Source organism: Somniosus microcephalus, chromosome 12 (assembly GCF_052327205.1).
Source record: "Somniosus microcephalus isolate GS21.2 chromosome 12, FLI_Smic_1.0, whole genome shotgun sequence".
Lineage (NCBI taxonomy): Eukaryota > Metazoa > Chordata > Chondrichthyes > Squaliformes > Somniosidae > Somniosus > Somniosus microcephalus.
In genome coordinates, this window is record NC_140998.1 from 196370583 (window position 1) to 196393229 (window position 22647).

The 22647-nt window shown below is 50.1% G+C and overlaps 1 protein-coding gene across 1 annotated transcript in view; it reads left to right on the top strand.

The window, feature by feature from the left end:
* Window positions 1–3431: 3431 nt before the first annotated feature.
* Window positions 3432–22647, top strand: part of LOC147109865 (POU domain, class 2, transcription factor 2-like) — a gene marked incomplete at its 5' end in the record, with an annotated part of 462998 nt that continues 443782 nt past the window's right edge. The window contains 2 exons of the mRNA XM_086002405.1: window positions 3432–3542; window positions 22286–22471. Coding sequence (XP_085858531.1) covers window positions 3432–3542; window positions 22286–22471 — 297 coding nt within the window. The remainder of the gene's footprint in view (window positions 3543–22285; window positions 22472–22647) is intronic.

Genomic DNA, 22647 nt, shown 5'->3' on the forward strand with positions numbered 1-22647 from the left:
GGGCTCTGATTTCACTGTCCCTGTGCTCTGGGGCTCTGATCTCACTGTCCCTGTGCTCTGGGGCTCTGATCACACTGTGCCTGCGCTCTGGGGCTCTAATCTCACTGTCCCTGTGCTCTGGACCTCTGATCTCACTGTCCCTGTGCTCTGGGGCTCTGATCTCACTGTGCGTGCGCTGTGGGGCTCTGATCTCACTGTTCCTGTGCTCTGTTGCTCTGATCTCACTGTTCCTGTGCTCTGGGGCTCTGATCAGACTGTCGCTGCGCTCTGGGGCTCTGATCTCACTGTCCCTGTGCTCTGGGGCTCTGATCTCACTGTGCCTGTGCTCTGGGGCTCTGATCTCACTGTCCCTGTGCTCTGGGGCTCTGATCTCACTGCCCCTGTGCTCTGGGGCTCTGATCACACTGTCCCTGTGCTCTGGGGCTCTGGTCCCACTGTCCCTGCGCTCTGGGGCTCTGATCTCAATGTCCCTGCACTCTGGGGCTCTGATCTCACTGTACCTGTGCTCTGGGGCTCTGATCTCACTGTCCCTGTGCTCTGGGGCTCTGATTTCACTGTTTCTGTGCTCTGGGGCTCTGATCACACTCTCCCTGCGCTCTGGGTCTCTGATCTTACTATCACTGCGCTCTGGGGCTCTGATCGCACTGTTGCTGTGCTCTGGGGCTCTGATCACACTGTCCCTGAACTCTGGGGCTCTGATCTCACTGTCCCTGCACTCTGGGGCTCTGATCTCACTGTCCCTGCACTCTGGGGCTCTGATCGCACTGTCCCTGTGCTATGGGGCTCTGCTCTCACTGTCCCTGCGCTCTGGGGCTCTGATCTCACTGTCCTTGCGCTCTGGGGCGCTGATCTCGCTGCCCCTGTGCTCTGGGGCTCTGATCTCAATGTCCCTGCACTCTGGCGCTCTGATCTCACTGTACCTGTGCTCTGGGGCTCTGATCTCACTGTCACTGTGCTCTGGGGCTCTGATCTCACTGTCACTGCGCTCTGGGGCTCTGATCTCAATGTCCCTGCACTCTGGGGCTCTGATCTCACTGTACCTGTGCTCTGGGGCTCTGATCTCACTGTCCCTGTGCTCTATGGCTCTGATCTCAGTGTCCCTGCACTCTGGGGCTCTGATGTCACTGTCCCTGCGCTCTGGGGCTCTGATCTCACTGTCCCTGTGCTCCATGGCTCTAATCTCACTGTCCCTGCACTCTGGGGCTCTGATCTCACTCTCCCTGCGCTTTGGGTCTCTGATCTCAATGTCCCTGCACTCTGGGGCTCTGATCTCAATGTCCCTGCGCTCTGGTGCTCTGATCACACTGTCCTTGCGCTCTGGGGCTCTGATCACACTGTCCCTGTGCTTTGGGGCTCTGATATCACTGTCCCTGTGTTCTGGGGCTCTGATCTCACTGTCCCTGCGTTCTGGGGCTCTGACCTCACTGTCCCTCTGCTCTGGGGCTCTGATCTCAATGTCCCTGCAATCTGGGGCTCTGATTTCACTGTCCCTGCGCTCTGAGGCTCTGATGTCACTGTCCCTGTGCTCTGGGGCTCTGATCTCACTGTACCTGCGTTCTGGGGCTCTGATCTCACTGTCCCTGTGCTCTGGGGCTCTGATCTCAATGTCCCTGTGCTCTGGGGCTCTGATCTCACTGTCCATGCGCTGTGAGGCTCTGATCTCACTGTCCCTGTGCTTTGGGGCTCTGATATCACTGTGACTGTGCGCTGGGGCTCTGATCTCATTGTCCCTGTGCTCTGGGGCTCTGATCTCACTGTCCCTGCACTCTGGGGCTCTGATTTCACTGTCCCTGTGCTCTGGGGCTCTGATCTCACTGTCCCTGTGCTCTGGGGCTCTGATCACACTGTCCCTGCCCTCTGGGGCTCTGACCTCACTGTCCCTGCACTCTGGGGCTCTGATCTCACTGTTCCTGCACTCTGGGGCCCTGATCTCAATGTCCCTGCACTCTAGCGCTCTGATCTCACTGTACCTGTGCTCTGGGGCTCTGATCTCACTGTCCCTGTGCTCTGGGGCTCTGATCTCACTGTCCCTGTGCTCTGGGGCTCTGATCTCACTGTCCCTGTGCTCTGGGGCTCTGATCTCACTGTTCCTGCACTCTGGGACTCTGATGTCACTATCCCTGCACTCTGGGGCCCTGCTGTCACTGTTCCTGTGCTCTGGGGCTCTGACCTCACTGTCCCTGTGCTCTGGGGCTCTGATCACATTGACCCTGTGCTCTCCCTGTCCCTGTGCTCTGTTGCTCTGATCTCACTGTCTCTGCGCTCTGGGGCTTTGATCTCACTCACCCTGCACTCTGGGGCTCTTATCTCACTGTCTCTGTGCTCTGGGGCTCTGATCTCACTGTCCCTGCACTCCGGGGCTCTGATCACATTGTCCCTGTGCTCCGGGGCGCTGATCTCACTGTCCCTGCGCTCTGGGGCTCTGATCTCACTGCCCCTGTGCTCTGGGGCTCTGATCTCACTGTCCCTGCACTCTGGGGCTCTGAACTCACTGTCCCTGCACTCTGGGGCTCTGATCTCACTGTCCCTGTGCTCTGGGGCTCTGATCTCACTGTCCCTGCACTCTGGGGCTCTGATCTCACTGTCCCTGCACTCTGGGGCTCTGATCTCACTGTCCGTGCACTCTGGGGCTCTGATCACACTGTCCATGCGCTGTGAGGCTCTGATCTCACTGTCCCTGTGCTTTGGGGCTCTGATATCACTGTGCATGTGCTCTGGGGCTCTGATCTCACTGTACCTGCGCTCTGGGGCTCTGATCACACTGTCCCTGCGCCCTGGGGCTCTGATCTCACTGTCCCTGTGCTCTGGGGCTCTGATCTCACTGTCCCTGCACTCTGGGGCTCTGATCTCACTGTCCCTGTGCTCTGGGGCTCTGATCTCACTGTCCCTGTGCTCTGGGGCTCTGCTCTCACTGTCCCTGTGCTCTGGGGCTCTGATCTCACTGTCCCTGCACTCCGGGGCTCTGATCTCACTGATCCAACACTCTGGGGCTCTAATCTCACTGTCCCTGCGCTCTGGGGCTCTGCTCTCACTGTTCCTGTGCTCTGGGGCTCTGATCTCACCGATCCACCACTCTGGAGCTCTGATCTCACTGTCCCTGTGCTCTGGGGCTCTGCTGTCACTGTTCCTGTGCTCTGGGGCTCTGATCTCACCGATCCACCACTCTGGAGCTCTGATCTCACTGTCCCTGCGCTCTGGGGCTCTGATCTCACTGTCTCTGTGCTCTGGGGCTCTGATCTCACTGTCCCTGCGCTCTGGGGCTCTGCTCTCGCTGTCGCTGCTTTCTGGGGCTCTGATCTCACTGTCCCTGTGCTCTGGGGCTCTGATCACACTGTCCCTGTGCTCTGGGGCTCTGATCTCACTGTCCCTGTGCTCTGGGGCTCTGATCTCACTGTCCCTGTGCTCTGAGGTTCTGATCTCACTGATCCACCACTCTCCTTTCCATTTCAGGTCTGCTCTCGACACCAAATCTTCTACAGCTACCTCAGCAAAGCCAAGGAGGAATCCTGCAGGCCCAACCCCGCCTGGGGCTCGCTGCACAGGTCAGTCAATCTGCTACATCCCAGGCCGTAGACAGTCACCACCCACCGATAGTTAAAGGGCAGAATTACCTTCAATCTCCTCAATCGGAGCCTGTGTTAGTCTCTACACACACTCAGTGCCCGTGTTAGTCTCTACACACACTCAGTGCCTGTGTTAGTCTCTACACACACTCAGTGCCTGTGTTAGTCTCTACACACACTCAGTGCCTGTGTTGGTCTCTACACACACTCAGTGCCTGTTAGTCTCTACACACACTCAGTGCCTGTGTTAGTCTCTACACACACTCAGTGCCTGTGTTAGTCTCTGCACACACTCAGTGCCTGTGTTAGTCTCTACACACACTCAGTGCCTGTGTTAGTCTCTACACACACTCAGTGCCTGTGTTAGTCTCTACACACACTCAGTGCCTGTGTTAGTCTCTACACACACTCAGTGCCTGTCTTAGTCTCTACACACACTCAGTGCCTGTGTTAGTCTCTACACACACTCAGTGCCTGTGTTAGTCTCTACACACACTCTGTGCCTGTGTTAGTCTCTACACACACTCTGTGCCTGTGTTAGTCTCTACACACACTCAGTACCTGTGTTAGTCTCTAAACACACTCAGTGCCTGTGTTAGTGATGGGCCTTCAATAACCACAAAACTAGAAGTTATAGACTTAAACAAGTTGGCTTTTAATCACTAAGATCAGAGCTAACATCTCAACACGCCGACTGGTTCACAGGAATGAGTCATACAGATCCTGGGATCTTTATGTAAGAGAAGTCAGGGGCGGAGCCAAGAGCCAAGACCTGGAACCTCCCAGGTTAGTCGGGAAAGAGGAAGTGAAACTATACACAGTGGGGGAGGGTAATATACATGAGTGCAAAACGAATACAGGATCAAGACAAACAGATTTCATTACATTCACCCCTTCTATAGATTTAGTCCATCGGGGTGATGTTTCTTAAAAGTTGGTATAAGTGAGTCTGTCAGGAGGTTTTGCAGTTCTCAGTGATCGGCGCAAAGCCGGTTAGGGTGCCTCCAGGGGAGTGGATTCTGGTTCCTCCGCTGTCCGGGCCTCCGCAGTGTCTTCCAGGTTATCTGCAGTGTCCTCCAGGTTAAAGTTGGGTATTGATACCTCTGGGCGTCCTGTCTCTTTGTAGTGTAGGTCTTCATCGGGTAGTCTCCCATCGTTCTCTCCGCTCCCCGAGGGAGCGAGGTCTTTTATGGAAACAGTGTCCTCTCGCCCGTCAGAGTATTCGATATAGGCGTACTGAGGGTTTGCATGGAGGAGCTGTACCTTTTCCACAAGGGGGTCCGTTTTATGGCCTCTCACGTGCTTCCGTAATAGTACTGTCCCCGGAGACGTCAGCTACGCGGGTAGAGATATGCCCGAGGTGGATTTCCGGGGGGAAACGAACATCTTTTCGTGAGGGGTAGCGTTAGTGGCTGTACATAACAGAGACCTTATGGAGTGGAGCACGTCTGGGAGGACTTCCTGCCAGCGGGAGGTCGGAAGGCCTTTTGACTTTAAGGCTAACGTGACAGCCTTCCAAACAGTAGCATTCTCCCTTTCCACTTGCCCATTACCCCGGGGCTCGTAGCTAGTGGTTCTGCTGGTGGTTATCCCCTTCGAGAGCAAGAACTGGCGCAGCTCGTCACTCATGAATGACGTCCCCCTATCGCTGTGTATGTAGTTCGGCATGCCAAACATGCAGAATAGATTACAGAGACACTTGATGACCGTGGCACTGGTCATGTCTGGGCAGGGAATGGCGAAGGGGAAGCGGGAATATTCATCAATGATCTTGAGGAAGTATACGTTACGGTCGGCAGAGGGAAGGGATCCCTTGAAGTCCAGACTTAGGCGCTCGAATGGCCGTGTGGCTTTGATAAGGTGTGCACGGTCAGGCCTGTAGAAACGAGGCTTGCATTCCGCACAGATGCGGCAGGCTCTGGTCATTGCCCTGACCTCCTCGATGGAGAGGGGCAGATTGCGGGACTTTATAAAATGGTATAGTCGGGTGACCCCTGGGTGACAGAGGTCGTTGTGGAGACCTTGTAATTTGTCCGTATGAATGCTGGCACACATTCCCCGCGATAGGGCGTCTGGGGGTTCATTAAGGGCTCCCGGCCTGTACATAATATCATAGTCGAACGTGGATAGTTCGATCCTCCACCTGAGTATTTTGTCATTCTTGATTTTCCCCCTTGGTTTGTTATTAAACCTGAAAGCCACCGACCGCTAGTCGGTGAGCAGGGTGAAACGTTTGCCGGCTAGGTAGTGTCTCCAGTGCCGCACTGCCTCCACTATAGCCTGTGCCTCCTTCTCGACAGAAGAGTGCCTGATTTCAGGTCCCTGAAGGGTTCGGGAGAAGAAGGCCACAGGTCTCCCAGCCTGATTGAGGGTCGCAGCTAAGGCAAAGTCTAACGCATCGCTTTCGACTTGAAAGGGAATGCATTCGTCCACTGCACCCCTTTCAATGTCCTGTTTAATACTGGTGAAAGCCTCCCGAGCTTCAGCTGATAGTGGGAAGGACGTCGATTTAATGAGGGGTCGGGCCTTATCAGAGTAATTGGGCACCCATTGGGCATAATACGAAAAAAATCCCAGGCACCTTTTTAAAGCTTTGGGATTGTGTGGCAGGGGCAGTTCCTTTAGGGGGCGTAATCGGTCAGGGTCCGGTCCAATTACCCCATCTTCCACCACACAGCCGAGGATACAGAGACGGGTTGTGTTGAAGACACATTTGTCTTCGTTGTAGGTTAGATTCAGCTTTAGGGCAGTTTTTAAAAATCTCGCAAGATTTAGATCGTGGTCTTGCTGGTTGTGCCTGCAGATAGTGACATTGTCCAGATAGGGGTAGGTAGCTTGTAGTTTATTCTCGTCAACCATGCGGTCCATCTCACGTTGGAAGACCGAGACCCCATTTGTTACCTCGAAGGGCACTCTTAGAAAATGGTAGAGGCGCCCGTTCACCTCGAAGGCGGTGTATGGGCGGTCCTCCGTTCTAATGGGGAGCTGGTGATACGCGGATTTGAGGTCGATAGTCGAGAAGACTCAGTATTGCGCAACCTGGTTGACCATTTCTGATATGCGGTGTAAAGGGTAGGCGTCCAGCTGGGTATAAATATTAACAGTCTGGCTGTAGTCAATTACCATCCGTTTCTTTTCGCTATTTTTAACTATGGCTACTTGGACACGCCACGGGCTGGTACTGCATTCAATAATGCCTTCCCGCAGGAGTCTGTCCACTTCCGCCTTGATAAAGTGTCTGTCTTCCAGACTGTACCGTCTACTTTTGGTCGCTATGGGCCTACAGTTCGGAGCGAGATTAGCGAATAAAGAGGGCGGGCTGATTTTTAAGGTTGATAGGCCACAGACTGTGAGTGGCGGCTGGGACCTGCCATATGCTAGCGCGACACTTTCGTGGTGGCACTGGAAGTCCAGGCCCAAGATTACATTAACACAGAGTTCTGGCATCACGAGGAGTTTAAAATCCTTGTAGTCCGTGCCTTTTACAGTCAGTGTTACCACACAGTAGCCCAAAATGTCCAAAGTGTGGGGCTTAGCAGCCATAGCAATTCTGCTCCGTGTAGGGGTTACCGTTAATGAGTGCCGCCGTACCAGGCTAGGGTGGATAAAACTCTCGGTAGAGTCATAGAGTCATAGAGTTATACAGCACGGATAGAGGCCCTTCGGCCCATCGTGTCCGCGCCGGCCATCCAGCCCTGTCTAATCTAATCCCATATTCCAGCATTTGGTCCGTAGCCTTGTATGCTATGGCATTTCAAGTGCTCATCCAAATGCTTCTTAAATGTTGTGAGGGTTCCTGCCTCCACAACCCTTTCAGGCAGTGAGTTCCAGACTCCAACCACCCTCTGGGTGAAAAAGTTCTTTCTCAAATCCCCTCTAAACCTCCCGCCTGTTAAATCTGTGAGTTGTTCAAGTAATTAATACTCAGACTTAATCAGTAACAATAAAACAGGTCTTTACTGGTTGGAGGTAGGGACTATACATAGGTCTTTACTTCATGCCCACAGGCGGGAACTGAGGGGAGATCAGTACCCACAGTACTATTTATACCCCTATGGCCAGGAGTGGTACTGCGTATCACTACGCCCAACAAGTAGTGCAGTCCTGTCCATAGGTTCAAAGTAGCACACATATTACATACACAACATTCCTCCCTTCCTAGCTTTACAGTCATCTCCCCATTTAACATAACGTAATAACATATATACATATATAACTTCAGGTTTACATAACAGAATAACATAGATACATAGATAACTTCATGTCAAAACAGATCACAGATTCAGTCTCTGCGGAAAACAGTTCACAGATTCAATCTCTGTGGTGGAGTCGGTTCACGTTGCTGGAGTGACTCATTCAATAGTCCTTCCATGGATTTAACAGTTTGAACTTCCGAACTGAATTGGCTCCGTTCGGAGGGACCACGTGTGTGATCTGGTAGAGGTAATAATGGTTCAGATGGGTCATCTTCTGTTTCGACTTTTCCTTTTCTGCTTCTTGGAGACTCTCTGGGCTCCACTGTCAGCTGCCAGCTGCATGCGCAGTTCCTCCTTCTCTCCCTCCTTTTTCCGTAGTAGAGCCACCTTCTCCCGATGTTCCGTAGACTTTCGGTGCTCCTCCATGATTTCTGTATGGTGGGAGTCGAAGTTACAAGTTGGGCAGGACAGGACATAGTAATATTCGGTGTCGTCCTGATCTAGGCCAGCGAGAGGGTCTTCTATTTCCTCCATACCCAGCTGGGCGTTAGCCAGCTTTTGTTCCAAGTCCAGACATCTTTCCTGAAGAGACTTCTTCATGCGTACCTCTTCATCCAGCTTTTTCTGGGCTTTCAGCAAGTCGTTTACTAATGACCTCATTTGAGATTTTACTACTTCAACTTCTTTTGGAGATTGATTGATCGGACTATTCAATCCCTCTACCGGAGCAGCTGTTTCAGCGGTCTGTTGTTCTACGTTGACGTGAGTCAGCGTACTTTTGGCATCCAAGGGCTGCTCTGTTGCAGTCATCTCAGTCTGTGTTGCCACCTCAGCTCTTCCAATAACCTTTGAGAGCTCCGAACCCCTTTCGTTTGAATATTGAAGTTCGTGTTCAAGTTTTTCCCATTTCAGAGTCCTGTCCTTCAGCATATGCAGGAGTTGGCTGACCGTTAACTCCTCTGACGTCAGACGTTTTGTGTGCTCCTGCTCCATTTTCTCCATCAGCTGCTTCTGTTGTCTTTCCAGATTCTCCAACTCTATATCAAAGAACTCTTTCGTTGCATTCAACTCTTGCTCACAATGGCGAAGCATTTGTTCTAATTGCTGTTGTAGTTTGAAATGGAGTTGAGTTCGAGCCCGGTGTCCCTCAGAAATGGGCACATCAGTAGACTTGCCAGACTCAGAATCCACAGTTAAACTATGTTGTTGTTGCTCAGTGGAATTCTGTGCTGAAACTTTGTCTTTTGCACCTGAGTTGGGCTTACCATCATCCGTTCCAGAGTCTGGGCCGACTATCTTCACCGAGTTCTCACTCGTTATTGTTTGTAGGAAATGCCAGTCCATATTCATTTTCCTAATCCACTCCCGTCCTAGTAGTGGAGGACCTCCTTCAGATATCACATATAAGTCCATTATTTGACTGTCTTCGCCCTTGTGGACCACTGCAACCTCTATTTTCCCGATGGGGTACACTCTTTGCCCCGTGTATGTTTCCAATATAATCCCCGTATCCTGTAGGGGAATATGTTGGAATAACTTTCCGTAATCTTTCTTATTTATGACCGTCAATGCCGATCCAGTGTCCAATTCCAGTTTTACTTGGACTCCTTCTATCTGAAGAGTGACCCAAATTGTCTGGAGGTCTGCACCCTTACCAGCGTTGAGTACTCTTAAGCTAGCCAGTTCATTACTGCTAGCGTCTGAATCGGACTCCTGTTCGGTCACCTTGTGTACCTTTGCGTATTTTCCTTGCGGTGACTTCTTGTTGCTGGTCTTCTTCGCTGACCTGCATACTCTAGCTATATGTCCAAGCCTACCACAAGTTCTACATTCTTGGTTTTTAAACCAACACTGGTTCTGATCATGCGTTGTCTTTCCACAACGATAACATTTGCCAGAACTCACACCCAATTTGTGTGCACTGAGCTCCGGTGACCGTAGCTGCATTACTGCCGTGCCTCTCGCTGCGGCTTCGTGTGCTGCTGCCATAGTGACCGCCTTCTCAAGCGTCAGCTCATTCTCCTCGAGCAGTCGCTTTTGTGTATCCTGTTTAAATAAACCACACACAAATTTGTCTCGAAGTGCCTCTGTCAGTCCCGTTCCAAACTGGCAATATTTCGCTAATTTACGCAATTCCAGCAAATAATCAGCATTGCTTTCATGCTGTAGCTGCCTTCTGTCGTAAAATTTAAATCGTTCCGCTAGCATCAGCGGCGTGGGGTTTAGATGATCTTTCAGGACAGTAACAATCTCATCGAACGTCTTATCCGCCGGTTCATCTGGTGATAACAGGTGTTTCAATTGCCCGTATGTCTTCGCACCCATTAAATTTAATAATGTTAGAGCTTTATCTTGGTCACGAATTTTATTGGCCTTACAATAATTTTTTACTCTTTCAACATATATGGCCCAATCTTCGAGGTCACTATCAAAGGTGCTAATATTCCCGTGTTTAGGCATTGTAGATTTGCAATTTCTCAGATTTTTTTTTTTTTTACTGCTATCCAAGATGGCGGCTTCCCGCTCTTGCCGTCGTCCTCCGCCCACAAAATGGCGGTTTTCCCGCGCTTGGCGGTCTTCACCCGTCCCCCAACGCCGTCTCCCTTCAGCCCCCGAGTGCGGCCCTTATCTTCGCCGCGATCGCCCGAGTGCGGCCCTTATCAGCGGATGCGATCGCTGGATCGCGAAGCGGCTCTCGGCTCTTATCAGGAGATGCGATCGCTCTGTTGAAACGCCTCCCGCTCGAAGCGGCTCTCGCGCCCTATTCCTCCAGCTCCCCCAGCCCCGTTCGTGCGGCCAACGCGGTCGACTGCCTGTCGCGCCGCTGCCCGGCTCAGACAACGGCTTACCCACCACCAAGCTGGAGAAGAAGCTGACGGTCGCCGATGGAGGCTCCGAGGTCAGGATGTCTTCCAGTGGGGTGGAGAGGGTGGAAACCTCTCTGCAACGTCCTGGCTGTGGACGAAGCTGCCGTGGAGTGACTGCCGCAGGGTCCGAATCAGACTCGTCGCCAGTGTTAAATCTGTGAGTTGTTCAAGTAATTAATACTCAGACTTAATCAGTAACAATAAAACAGGTCTTTACTGGTTGGAGGTAGGGACTATACATAGGTCTTTACTTCATGCCCACAGGCGGGAACTGAGGGGAGATCAGTACCCACAGTACTATTTATACCCCTATGGCCAGGAGTGGTACTGCGTATCACTACGCCCAACAAGTAGTGCAGTCCTGTCCATAGGTTCAAAGTAGCACACATATTACATACACAACACCGCCCTTTACCTTGAATCTATGCCCCCTAGTTATTGACCCTTCTACTAAGGGAAAAAGCTCCTCAGCATCCATCCTATCTACGCCCCTCATAATTTTGTACACCTCAATCATGTCCCCCCTCAGCCTCCTCTGCTCCAAGGAAAACAAACCCAATCTGCCCAGTCTCTCTTCATAGCTGAAGCGCTCCAGCCCTGGTAACATCCTGGTGAACCTCCTCTGCACCCTCTCTAACGCGATCACATCCTTCCTGTAGTGTGGCGACCAGAACTGCACACAGTATTCCAGCTGTGGCCTAACCAGTGTTTTATACAGCTCCATCCTAACCTCCTTGCTCTTATATTCAATGCCTCGGCTAATGAAGGCAAGTATCCCATATGCCTTTTTTACCACCTTATCCACCTGTTCCGCCGCCTTCAGGGATCTGTGTACTTGCACACCCAGATCCCTCTGACCCTCCGTCTTGCCTAGGGTCTTTCCATTCATTGTGTATTCCCTTGCCTTGTTAGTCCCCCCAAAGTGCATCACCTCGCACTTTTCCGGGTTAAATTCCATTTGCCACTGTTCCGCCCATCTGACCAACCCATCTATATCGTCCTGCAGACTGAGGCTACCCTCCTCGCTATTTACCACCCTACCAATTTTTGTATCATCCGCGAACTTACTGATCATACCTTTTACATTCATATCCAAGTCATTAATGTAGACCACAAACAGCAAGGGACCCAGCACCGATCCCTGTGGTACCCCACTGGCCACAGGCTTCCAGTCACAAAAACAACCTTCGACCATCACCCTCTGCCTTCTGCCACTAAGCCAGTTTTGTATCCAATGTGCCAAGGCACCCTGGATTCCATGGGCTCTTACCTTCTTGACCAGTCTCCTGTGCGGGACTTTATCGAAGGCCTTACTGAAATCCATGTATACCACATCCACTGCGTTACCCTCATCCACACACCTAGTCACCCCCTCAAAAAATTCAATCAAATTAGTCAGACATGATCTTCCCTTGACAAAGCCATGTTGACTATCCCTGATTAATCCTTGCCTCTCCAAGTGGAGACAAATTTTGTCCCTCAGAATTTTTTCCAATAATTTTCCTACCACTGATGTTAGGCTCACTGGCCTGTAGTTCCCCGGTTTTTCCCTACTACCCTTCTTGAATAATGGTACAACATTAGCGGTTCTCCAGTCCTCTGGCACATCCCCTGTGGCCAGAGAGGTCCTGAATATATGTGTTAGAGCCCCCGCAATCTCTTCCTTTGCCTCACACAGCAGCCTGGGATACATTTCATCCGGGCCTGGGGATTTATCCATTTTTCGGCCAGCTAAAACCGCCAATACCTCCTCCCTCTCGATGTTAATATGTTCGAGCATATCACAGTCCCCCCGCCCTATTTCTATGTCTACATCGTCCTTCTCCATAGTGAAAACAGATGCAAAAAATTCATTTAGAACCCCTCCTACATCTTCCGGCTCCACACACAGATTGCCACTTTTGTCCCTAATGGGCCCTATTTTTTCCCTAGTTATCCTCTTGCCCTTAATATACTTATAAAACATCTTAGGATTTTCCTTTATTTTGCTCGCCAGTGTTATTTCATGGCCCCTCCTTGATCTCCTAATTTCTTTTTTAAGTATTCCCCTGCACTTTTTGTACTCCTCTAGGGCTTCCTCTGTCTTTAGCCTTTTGTATCTACCAAAAGCCCTCCTTTTTTTCCTAATCCATTCTCGTATATCCCCTGACATCCAAGGTTCCCTGTGGTTTTTGGAACCACCCTTGACCTTTACGGGAACATGTTGCCATTGTATGATCTCAATCTCCCTTTTGAAAGCCTCCCATTGCTCCGATGTGGATTTTCCTACAAGTAGCTGATCCCAGTCCATTTTGGCCAGATCCTGCCTTATCCTATTAAAATCGGCCTTCCCCCAATTTAGAACCTTTATTTCCGGCCCATCCCTGTCCTTTTCCATGACCACCTTAAATCTTACCATATTATGGTCACTATCACCAAAGTGCTCACCTACTAGCACTTTTTCCACTTGGCCGGCCACATTCCCTAGAATTAGGTCCAGTACCGCCCCCTCTCTTGTAGGACTTTCTACATGCTGGCTCAAAAAGCTCTCCTGGATGCACTTTAAGAATTCTACACCCTCTGAGCCTTTCACACTCTGACTATCCCAGTTAATATTGGGGAAGTTGAAATCCCCCATTATTATTACCCTATTATTTGCACATTTCTCTGAGATTTGCCTACATATCTGTTCCTCTATCTCCCCCTGACTGTTTGGAGGCCTATAGTACACTCCCAGCAAAGTGCTTGCCCCCTTTTTGTTTTTAAGCTCCACCCATATGGCCTCATTAGAGGAACCTGCTAATATATCATCCCTCCTTACTGCAGTAATTGACTCCTTAATTAATATTGCGACACCCCCTCCTCTTATACCTCCCCCTCTGTCTCGCCTGAAGATTCTGTACCCCGGAATATTGAGCTGCCAGTCTTGCCCCTCCCTCAACCATGTCTCCGTGATAGCAACAATATCATACTCCCATGTGTTTATCAACACCTTCAGTTCATCCACCTTATTTGCAAGACTCCTTGCATTAAAATAGATGCCATCCAGCCTTGCCCTTATATATTTGCTCTGTCTACCAAGCTGACTTGTTTTTTTCTCTATAATTGGCAGCACATCACCCCCTATTTCAGCTCCCCTCTGTATCCCATCCCCCTGCCAAGTTAGTTTAAACCCCCCCCAACAGTGCTAGCAAACCTCAGTCCCACAGTCAATTAAACATTTCGTTAAATTCCCGTTTACCTGTATGTCCATCATGGATTTTGTCAACGGGTGTGGCCTGGATTGATCCACCGTGATCGCAGCCACTGTTGGGCCCTGGGCGGCCGTTGAGTCGGGAAAAGATGGCGGATGCCAAGATGGCGGCCCGCACAGCACGCACGAGGCGGTGACGGAGTTGGAAATCGGAATCCCCCTGCAGACTTTGCTAAAATGCCCCTTTTTCTTACATTTGAAGCATGTAGCGTCCTTCGCTGGGCATCGTTGTCTGGGGTGTTTGGCCTGGTCGCAGAAGTAGCATTTTGGGCCTCGAGACATTGCCGCTGTAGTAGGACTCCTGGGTGAACTTCTGTGTGGGGACTCCGGCGGCGTAGAGCTGGTCTGAGACCTGGATGGGGAAGATGGCTGATTCCAAGATGGCGGGCCCCTCGGCGCGCACGAGGCGGTGAGGGCCGCATGGCCGGAAGAATTAGAGTCAGAGTTTCTCTGGGCCACGTCCAGCGATCGCACAGTGGCCACTGCCTTTTTTAAGTCCAGGACCTCCTTCTCCAGCAGTCTCTGCCGGATATAATTCGATTTGAGGCCCGTGATGAAGGAATCGCGGACCAATTCGTCAGAGTACGCGTTGGCCGTCACGGCCTTGCAGTTACAGTCCCGGACCAGGTCCTTTAGGCCCTGTAAGAAATCGTCCATTGATTCCTCTGGCCGCTGCCTGCGTGTAGCCAGCAGATGTCTGGCGTACACTTCGTTTACCGGCCTCTGGTATTGGGCCTTCAGGATAGTGATAGCCTCCGTGTAAGAGGTGGCGTCCCGGATGAACGAATAAATCCGATGACTTACACGAGTAGTCAGTAGACTCAGTTTATCTACCTCGCTAGCGGATGAGGCCCCCGCGAAGAGTTCGAAGCATTTGAGCCAGTGTCCAAATTGATTTGATGCTTCAGTAGAATGTGGATCCAAGTCCAGACGCTCTGGTTTTAGGAGTCGATCCATCCTAGTATTCTTTAGTGATTAAAATTGATGGGCCTTCAATAACCACAAAACTAGAAGTTATAGACTTAAACAAGTTGGCTTTTAATCACTAAGATCAGAGCTAACATCTCAACACGCCGACTGGTTCACAGGAATGAGTCATACAGATCCTGGGATCTTTATGTAAGAGAAGTCAGGGGCAGAGCCAAGACCTGGAACCCCCCAGGTTAGTCGGGAAAGAGGAAGTGAAACTATACACAGTGGGGGAGGGTAATATACATGAGTGCAAAATGAATACAGGATCAAGACAAACAGATTTCATTACATTTAGTCTCTACACACACTCAGTGCCTGTGTTAGTCTCTACACACACTCAGTGCCTGTGTTAGTTTCTACACACACTCAGTGCCTGTGTTAGACTGTACACACACTCAGAGCCTGTGTTAGACTGTACACACGTTCAGTGCCTGTGTTAGTCTCTACACACACTCAGTGCCTGTGTTAGTCTCTACACACACTCAGTGCCTGTCTTAGTCTCTACACACACTCAGTGTCTGTGTTAGTCTCTACACACACTCAGTGCCTGTGTTAGTCTCTACACACACTCAGTGCCTGTGTTAGTCTCTACACACACTCAGTGCCTGTGTTAGTCTCTACACACACTCAATGCCTGTGTTAGACTGTACACACACTCAGTGCCTGTGTTAGTCTCTACACACACTCAGTACCTGTGTTAGTCTCTACACACACTCAGTGCCTGTGTTAGACTGTACACACACTCAGAGCCTGTGTTAGTCTCTACACACATTCAGTGCCTGTGTCAGTCTCTACACACACTCAGTGCCTATGTTAGTCTCTACACAGACTCAGTGCCTGTGTTAGTCTCTACACACACTCAGTGCCTGTGTTAGACTGTACACACACTCAGTGCCTGTGTTAGTCTCTACACACACTCAGTGCCTGTGTTAGACTGTACACACACTCAGAGCCTGTGTTAGTCTCTACACAGACTCAGTGCCTGTGTTAGACTGTACACACACTCAGTGCCTGTGTTAGTCTCTACACACACTCAGTGCCTGTGTTAGACTGTACACACACTCACTGCCTGTGTTAGACTGTACACACACTCAGTGCCTGTGTTAGACTGTACACACACTCAGTGCCTGTGTTAGTCTCTACACACACTCAGTGCCTGTGTTAGACTGTACACACACTCAGTGCCTGTGTTAGTCTCTACACACACTCAGTGCCTGTGTTAGACTGTACACACACTGAGTGCCTGTGTTAGTCTCTACACACACTCAGTGCCTGTGTTAGACTGTACACACACTCAGTGCCTGTGTTAGTCTCTACACACACTCAGTGCCTGTGTTAGACTGTACACACACTGAGTGCCTGTGTTAGTCTCTACACACACTCAGTGCCTGTGTTAGACTGTACACACAATCAGAGCCTGTGTTAGTCTCTACACACACTCAGTGCCTGTGTTAGACTGTACACACACTCAGTGCCTGATTTTGAGAGGATGAGAATGGAACTAGGGAAAATAAACTGTAAAATAATGTTCACAATTGCGTCCAGGAAAAATAGATCCCGCTTAAAGCAAAAACAAACCAGCCAACACTCATAGAATCCTAGAAATTTACAGCACAGAAGGAGGCCATTCGGCCCGTCGTGCCCGTGCTGGCTCCAGTCGTGCTCAGTCCCACATCCCCGCTTTTTGTCCATAACCCCGTAAGTTCCTCATCCTCAACTACCTGTCCCAACTCCCTTTTAAAATTATTTATGGAATCAGCTTCCACCAGCTTTTCAGGGAGAGCGTTCCAGATCCCGACAACTCTGAGTGAAAAACTCTCTCCTCATCTCCCCTCTAGATCTTTTACCAATGATTTTCAATGTATGATCCCTGGCTATTCACCTACTTGCCAGAAGGAATAATTTTTCGCTATCTACTCTATCAAAACCCCTCATCATCTTAACCTTCTCTGTTCCAAGGAGAACTAACTTTTCCAATCTCTCCTCATAACTGAAGTACCTCAACCCTGGTAACATTCTGGTAAATCTCCTCATACCCTTTCTAAGGCCTTTATCTCTTTTCCTGAAGGGTGGTGCCCATAATTATCCAAATACTCCAGCTGAGGTCTAACCAGTGATTTATAAAGCACTTTGCTTTTATATTGTGTTCCTCTATTTATAAACCCCAATAAACCATATTTTTTTAACCACCTTATCAAGTTGCCCTGCCATCGTTAAGGATTTGTGTATATGGACACCAAGATCTCTCTGCTCATCTACACTCTTCAAAATCGTGTCATTTATAGTGTACTGTCTTTCCATATTAGTCCTTCCAAAATGCATCAATTCACACTTCTCCTCATTGAACTCCGTCTGCCATGCTTCTGCCCATTTCACCATCCTGTCTGTGTCATCCTGAAGTCTAGAGTAATGGACCCAAAATTGACCCTTGGAACACCACTGAAAATCACCTCCCAGTCTGAAAATGATCCATCCACCACCACCCTCTGCTTCCTGTCACTGAGCCAATTCCGTATCCACTCCGCCACTTTCCCCTTAATTCCGTGGGTTTCCATCTTCTTAATAAGCCTCTTGTGTGGCACTTTGTCGAATGCCTTCCGAAAGTCCATATATATATAAAAAAACATCTACTGCACTACCTTGATCAACCTTCTCTGTTACCTCATCAAAGAATTGAATCAAGTTAGTCAGACACAATTTGCCTTTAACAAATCCATGATTACCCTTGATTAACCCATGCATTTCCAAATGAAAGTTTATTTTGTCCCTGATAATGATTTCCAATAACTTCCCCACCACTGATGTTAGGCTGACTGGCCTGTAGTTTCCTGGTTTATCCCTCTCGCCTTTCTTGAATAGTGGTATAACGTTAGCCGCCCTCTGGCACTACCCCTGTATCCAATGAGGGTTGAAAGATTGTGACCAATGCCTCTGCTATTTCTACCTTTGCTTCTTTCAGCAACCTAGGATGCATTCCATCCGGACCAGGTGACTTACCAACTTTCAGTAATGCTAATCTTTTTAGTACGTCTTCTCAATCTATTGCTATCCTGTCCATAACTTCCCTCTCCTCGTTTAGTGTAACCTTCACATCCTCCGCTTCCTTTGTGAAGACAGATGTAAAGCACTATAATGAAACACCTTTGGTGATTAAAGACTTGGGGGAAAAATTAAAACTAAAGATAAAGGCCTACACTAAGTACATCTATCTATATATATAAAGCGGTTGATCTGTCTGTCTGTCATTCCGTCTGTCTGTCTGTCTGTCTGTCTTAGAGCGTACCTACACGTGTGTTACATTGAAAGAAAGCTTACGATTCCAGAACCGTCAGAAGCGTATTTACGTTTCGGCCAGACAAAAATTGCGCCCGCGGTATCCAAAAAACGTTCAACATTCCGCTCATTATCCGCTCATTAGCATCGAGTGACGTCGAGGTCGACCAATCGTACGGTCGAGCAACCCGATGGTCCACCAATCGCTGCGTGGCGGGGGCGGGTTCCTGGCGCTTGCGGGCGAGCCCTCCTAGAGTCGAGTGACGGGACGATTGACCAATCCTACGCTTCGGTGACCTGATGGTCGAGCAATCGGTGCGTGTGTGGGCGGGCCTTATCGTTCTGAACCGAGGTGAGTCGCCGCCATCTTGATTCCAAACTTTTCATTTCTTTTTCCCGCTTTCTGCGTGTTTCTTTTCAAATCTACATTTCCAGCAAAAAAAAAGTTGCTTTTAAAACACAAATTGTTTTTAAAAAAAAGTTAATTAATTTGTAAATCTTTTCTGTAACATCTAGAATTTTCCTACCTTTAACCGTTTTTCCAAGCCTGTAAGCCTGGGCCTCTGTTGCCCAGCCACGCCCGAGCTAGGCACCTCCCGTCGCACTGAACAAGCGGCTCGCGATCTCTGCCATCTTTGTGAAGGCTGGAGGGGGCGGGCCTGAGCCAAGCGTCGCCACCGCCGCCATGTTAGTAAAGGCGGGTGGGGCAGGAGTCAGCGCGCGCGACTTGAGTCCGGCCGGGCCTCACGCGGTAGGTTGCGCGGCGGCGTCTCTCTCTCTGCTCTTGAAGCCGGCTCGGGCAGGGGCGGGGCTCGGGAGATCGGGCCTCTGGAGATCGGGGGTGGGGGGGGGCGAGCCTCGGGAGATTGGGGGGGGGGGCGGGGCTCGGGAGATTGGGCCTCGGGAGATCGGCGCTCGGGAGATTGGGGCGCGGGGCTCAGGAGATTGGGCCTCGTGAGATCGGGCCTCGGGAGGGCGGGGCTTGGGACATCGGGGGGTGGGGCTCGGGACATCGGGGGGCGGGGCGCGGGGCTACCCCCCTCCCCCTCCTCCCCCCCTCCCCTCCCCTCCCCCCTCTCCCTCCCCTCCCCTCCCCTCTCTCCCTCCCCTCCCCTCTCCCCCCTCCCTCCCCCCTCCCCTCCCCTCCCTCCCCTCCCCTCCCCCTCCCCTCCCCTCCTCCCCTCCCCTTCCCCCCTCTTCCCCCCTTCCCCCCTCTTCCCCCAGTCGCTCTCTCTCTTCCCCCCAGTCGCTCTCTCTCTTCCCCCTAGTCGCGCTCTCTCTCCCCCCAGTCGCGCTCTCTCTTCCCCCCAGTCGCGCTCTCTCTTCCCCCCAGTCGCGCTCTCTCTTCCCCCCAGTCGCTCTCTCTCTTCCCCCCAGTCGCTCTCTCTCTTCCCCCCAGTCGCTCTCTCTCTCTCTTCCAATAACAACATGCCCTCGAAAAAGCCTCGGCACCGCCGGGCACTCCAGCTAGTAGACAATAAAGGAGAGGATGACAAAAGGGAATACGAAGAGGTTAGGAAAGAAGTCAAAAATAAATTAGGAAAGCAAAGAGCAACTATAAAATTAAATTATCAAAGAATATCAAAATAAATAAAGTATTCTATACACACATAAATAACAAATGAGAAATTAGGATAGGGATAGGCATACACACAATAAACTCACAGGTAATGACAGCGAAATGGCAGAAATATTAAATAATTACTTTGCCTCAGTATTTACCAGGGAGACTAACATGGTGATCATGACATTAGATGAAGAGATCAAAAAAGATATCAAGACATTTAAGGTAGAAAGGGGGGAGATAATTCATAAACTAATCAAACTTAGGAGGATAAAACCCCTGGTCCGGATGGATTGCATCGGCACATATTAAAAGAAGTCAGGGAAGGGATAACAGAGGCACTATTCCATATATATAAAAATTCATTAGAAAAGGAAATAGTGCCAGAGGACTGTCGGACAGCTAATGTTATTCCTATATTTAAAAAGGGAGATAGAACAAGCCCAGGAAACTATGGACCAATTAACTTAACATCGGTGGTAGGATATATAATGGAATCCTTACTTCAAGATGTAATAAACAAACATCTGGAAACCGAAAATGTAACAGAGTATTCAGCACGGATTTCAAAAGGGAAGGTCATGCTTGACCAACCTTAGTGAATTCTTTGAAGAAGCAACAGAAAGGGTAGACAAGGGTAATGCAGTAGATGTAATATATTTGGATTTTCAAAAGGCTTTCAATAAGGTAGGCTAAGGTCAGAGCATGTGGAGTCAGGGGACAAGTCGCAGAATGGAATGCAAGCTGGCTACAAAATAGAAAACAGAGAGTAGGGGATCAGGGTAGTTACTCAAACTGGCAAGGGGTGGGAAGTGGTGTTCCACAAGGATTGGTGCTGGGACCACTGTTGTTTACAATTGACAATTGATTTGGACTTGGGGAATCGGAAGTACAATTTCAAAATTTGCGGATGACACCAAATCGGGAAGCATAGCTAATACAGAAGAGGACTGCGACAAAATACAGGAAGACATTAATAAGCTTGCCGAATGGGCGTGTAATTGGCAAATTAATTTCAGTACAGATAAGTGTGAGGTGGTGTATTTTGGTAGGAAGAATGAGGAGGCCACATACTCCTTGGAAAGTAAGTGTCTAAATGGGGTAGAGGAGCAAAGGGATCTAGGGGTACAGATTCACGAATCACTAAAAGTAGTGATGCAGGTCAATAAGGCCATTAAAGAAAAGCACACCAAGCAGTAGGGTTTATTTCTAGAGGGATAGAATTGAAAAGCAGTTATGTTAAACTTGTATCAAACCTTGGTTAGACCACACTTGGCGTACTGTGCACAGTTCTGGTCTCCATCTATCTATATAAAAAGCAGTTGGTTTGTCTGTCTGTCTGTCTGTCTGTGTGTCCGCTATAGACTCAAAAGTTATAGAGCGTACCTACACATATGTTATATAAAAAGAAAGGTTATGATCAGGGGAGTGTCATAGGCGTATTTACTTTTTGGTCAGACAAAGATTGTTCGGACAGTATACAAACAAGTTCAAAAATCCGCTCATTAGCGGTTGACCAATCCTACCGCTCATTAGCGTTGAGTGACGTGATGGTTGACCAATCGGTGCATCACAGGCGGGACCTAATCCTGCAGCCTCCCCAACGTCGCCGCCATTTTTCCCCCTGCTTTTCCTCAACAGCGAGCGGGGCAGCTGCGTTGGCCCGCTGGAGCGGGAGGTGAATTGGGGTCACTCGGGCCGGGCCTCACAACCGCTCGGCCCGAGACACAGAGTGGGGGAGCGGCAGCGGCCGGCCGTCAACCGCGCGGCCCTCTAAACTGCCCTGGCAACGCCGGGCCCCCCCAGCTAGTATTATATAAAGGATATAGAGGCATTGGAGAAGGTGCAAAACAAGATTTACAATGATGAGACCAGAACTGAGAGGTTATACCTATCGGGAAAGCTTGCACAGGCTGGGGCTCTTTTTCTCGCAAAGAAAAGGCTGAGGGCTGACCTGACAGAGGTCTTTAAAATTCTGACGTAGAGAAGATGTTTCCAATTGTGGGGGGAGACTCGAACTGAGGGCCATAATTATAAGATAATCTCCAATAAATCCAATCGGGAATTCAGGAGAAACATTCTTTATCCAGAGAGTGGTGAGACTGTGGAACTCGCTACCACAGGGAGTAGTTGAGGCAAATAGCACAGATGTATTTAAGGGGAGGCTAGATAAGTACATGAGGGAAAGGAATAGAAGGATATGTTGATGAGGTGAGATGAAGTAGGAAGGGAGGAGGCTCGTGTGGAGCATAAACACCAGCATAGACCAGTTAGGCCGAATGGCCTGTTTCTGTGCTGTAAACACTGTGTATTACGATGTATTGGGAAGAGGCAAGAGTGAAGTAGGGAGAGAGGGACAGAAGGCATGAGAGAGAGAGAGGGGAGAACATGGGAGAGAGAGAGGGGAGGGCATGGGAGAGAGAGGGGATGGAGAGGCAGATTGCAGAGAGGGGTAGTGCATGCGAATGATGGGACTGTATTATGGAGACTCCTCTCCTGTAACAGACACCATTCTCTGAGAGGGGAGCCTGTCTTGGTGGAGGGGTTGTAGGTAGTGCCAACTCAATAGGACAGTCCTTAATATTCTTTAATGTGTGAATCTGACTCTTGTGTTGCAGGCAGTGACCCGGCCAGGCCTCTCCGGGTCCTTAGCCCATGAGCCTCACCTGCAGGGACTCCCTCACTCACAGACAACCAAAGGTGTGGAGGCCCCGTCACACCCCGAGGAGCCCAGCGACCTGGAAGAGCTGGAGCAGTTCGCTCGCACCTTCAAACAGCGGCGCATCAAGCTGGGCTTCACCCAGGTAACGTGCTCAATGGCGGGTGGGCAGAGGTAGTGCTGTGTGGGTAAACAGAATGAGGTGGGTCAGTCCTGTAACCGTGCCGGGAACAGTCAGTCTGTCCGGTAACCGTGCCGGGAACAGTCAGTCAGTACTGTAACCATGCCGGGAACAGTCAGTCAGTACTGTAACCATGCTGG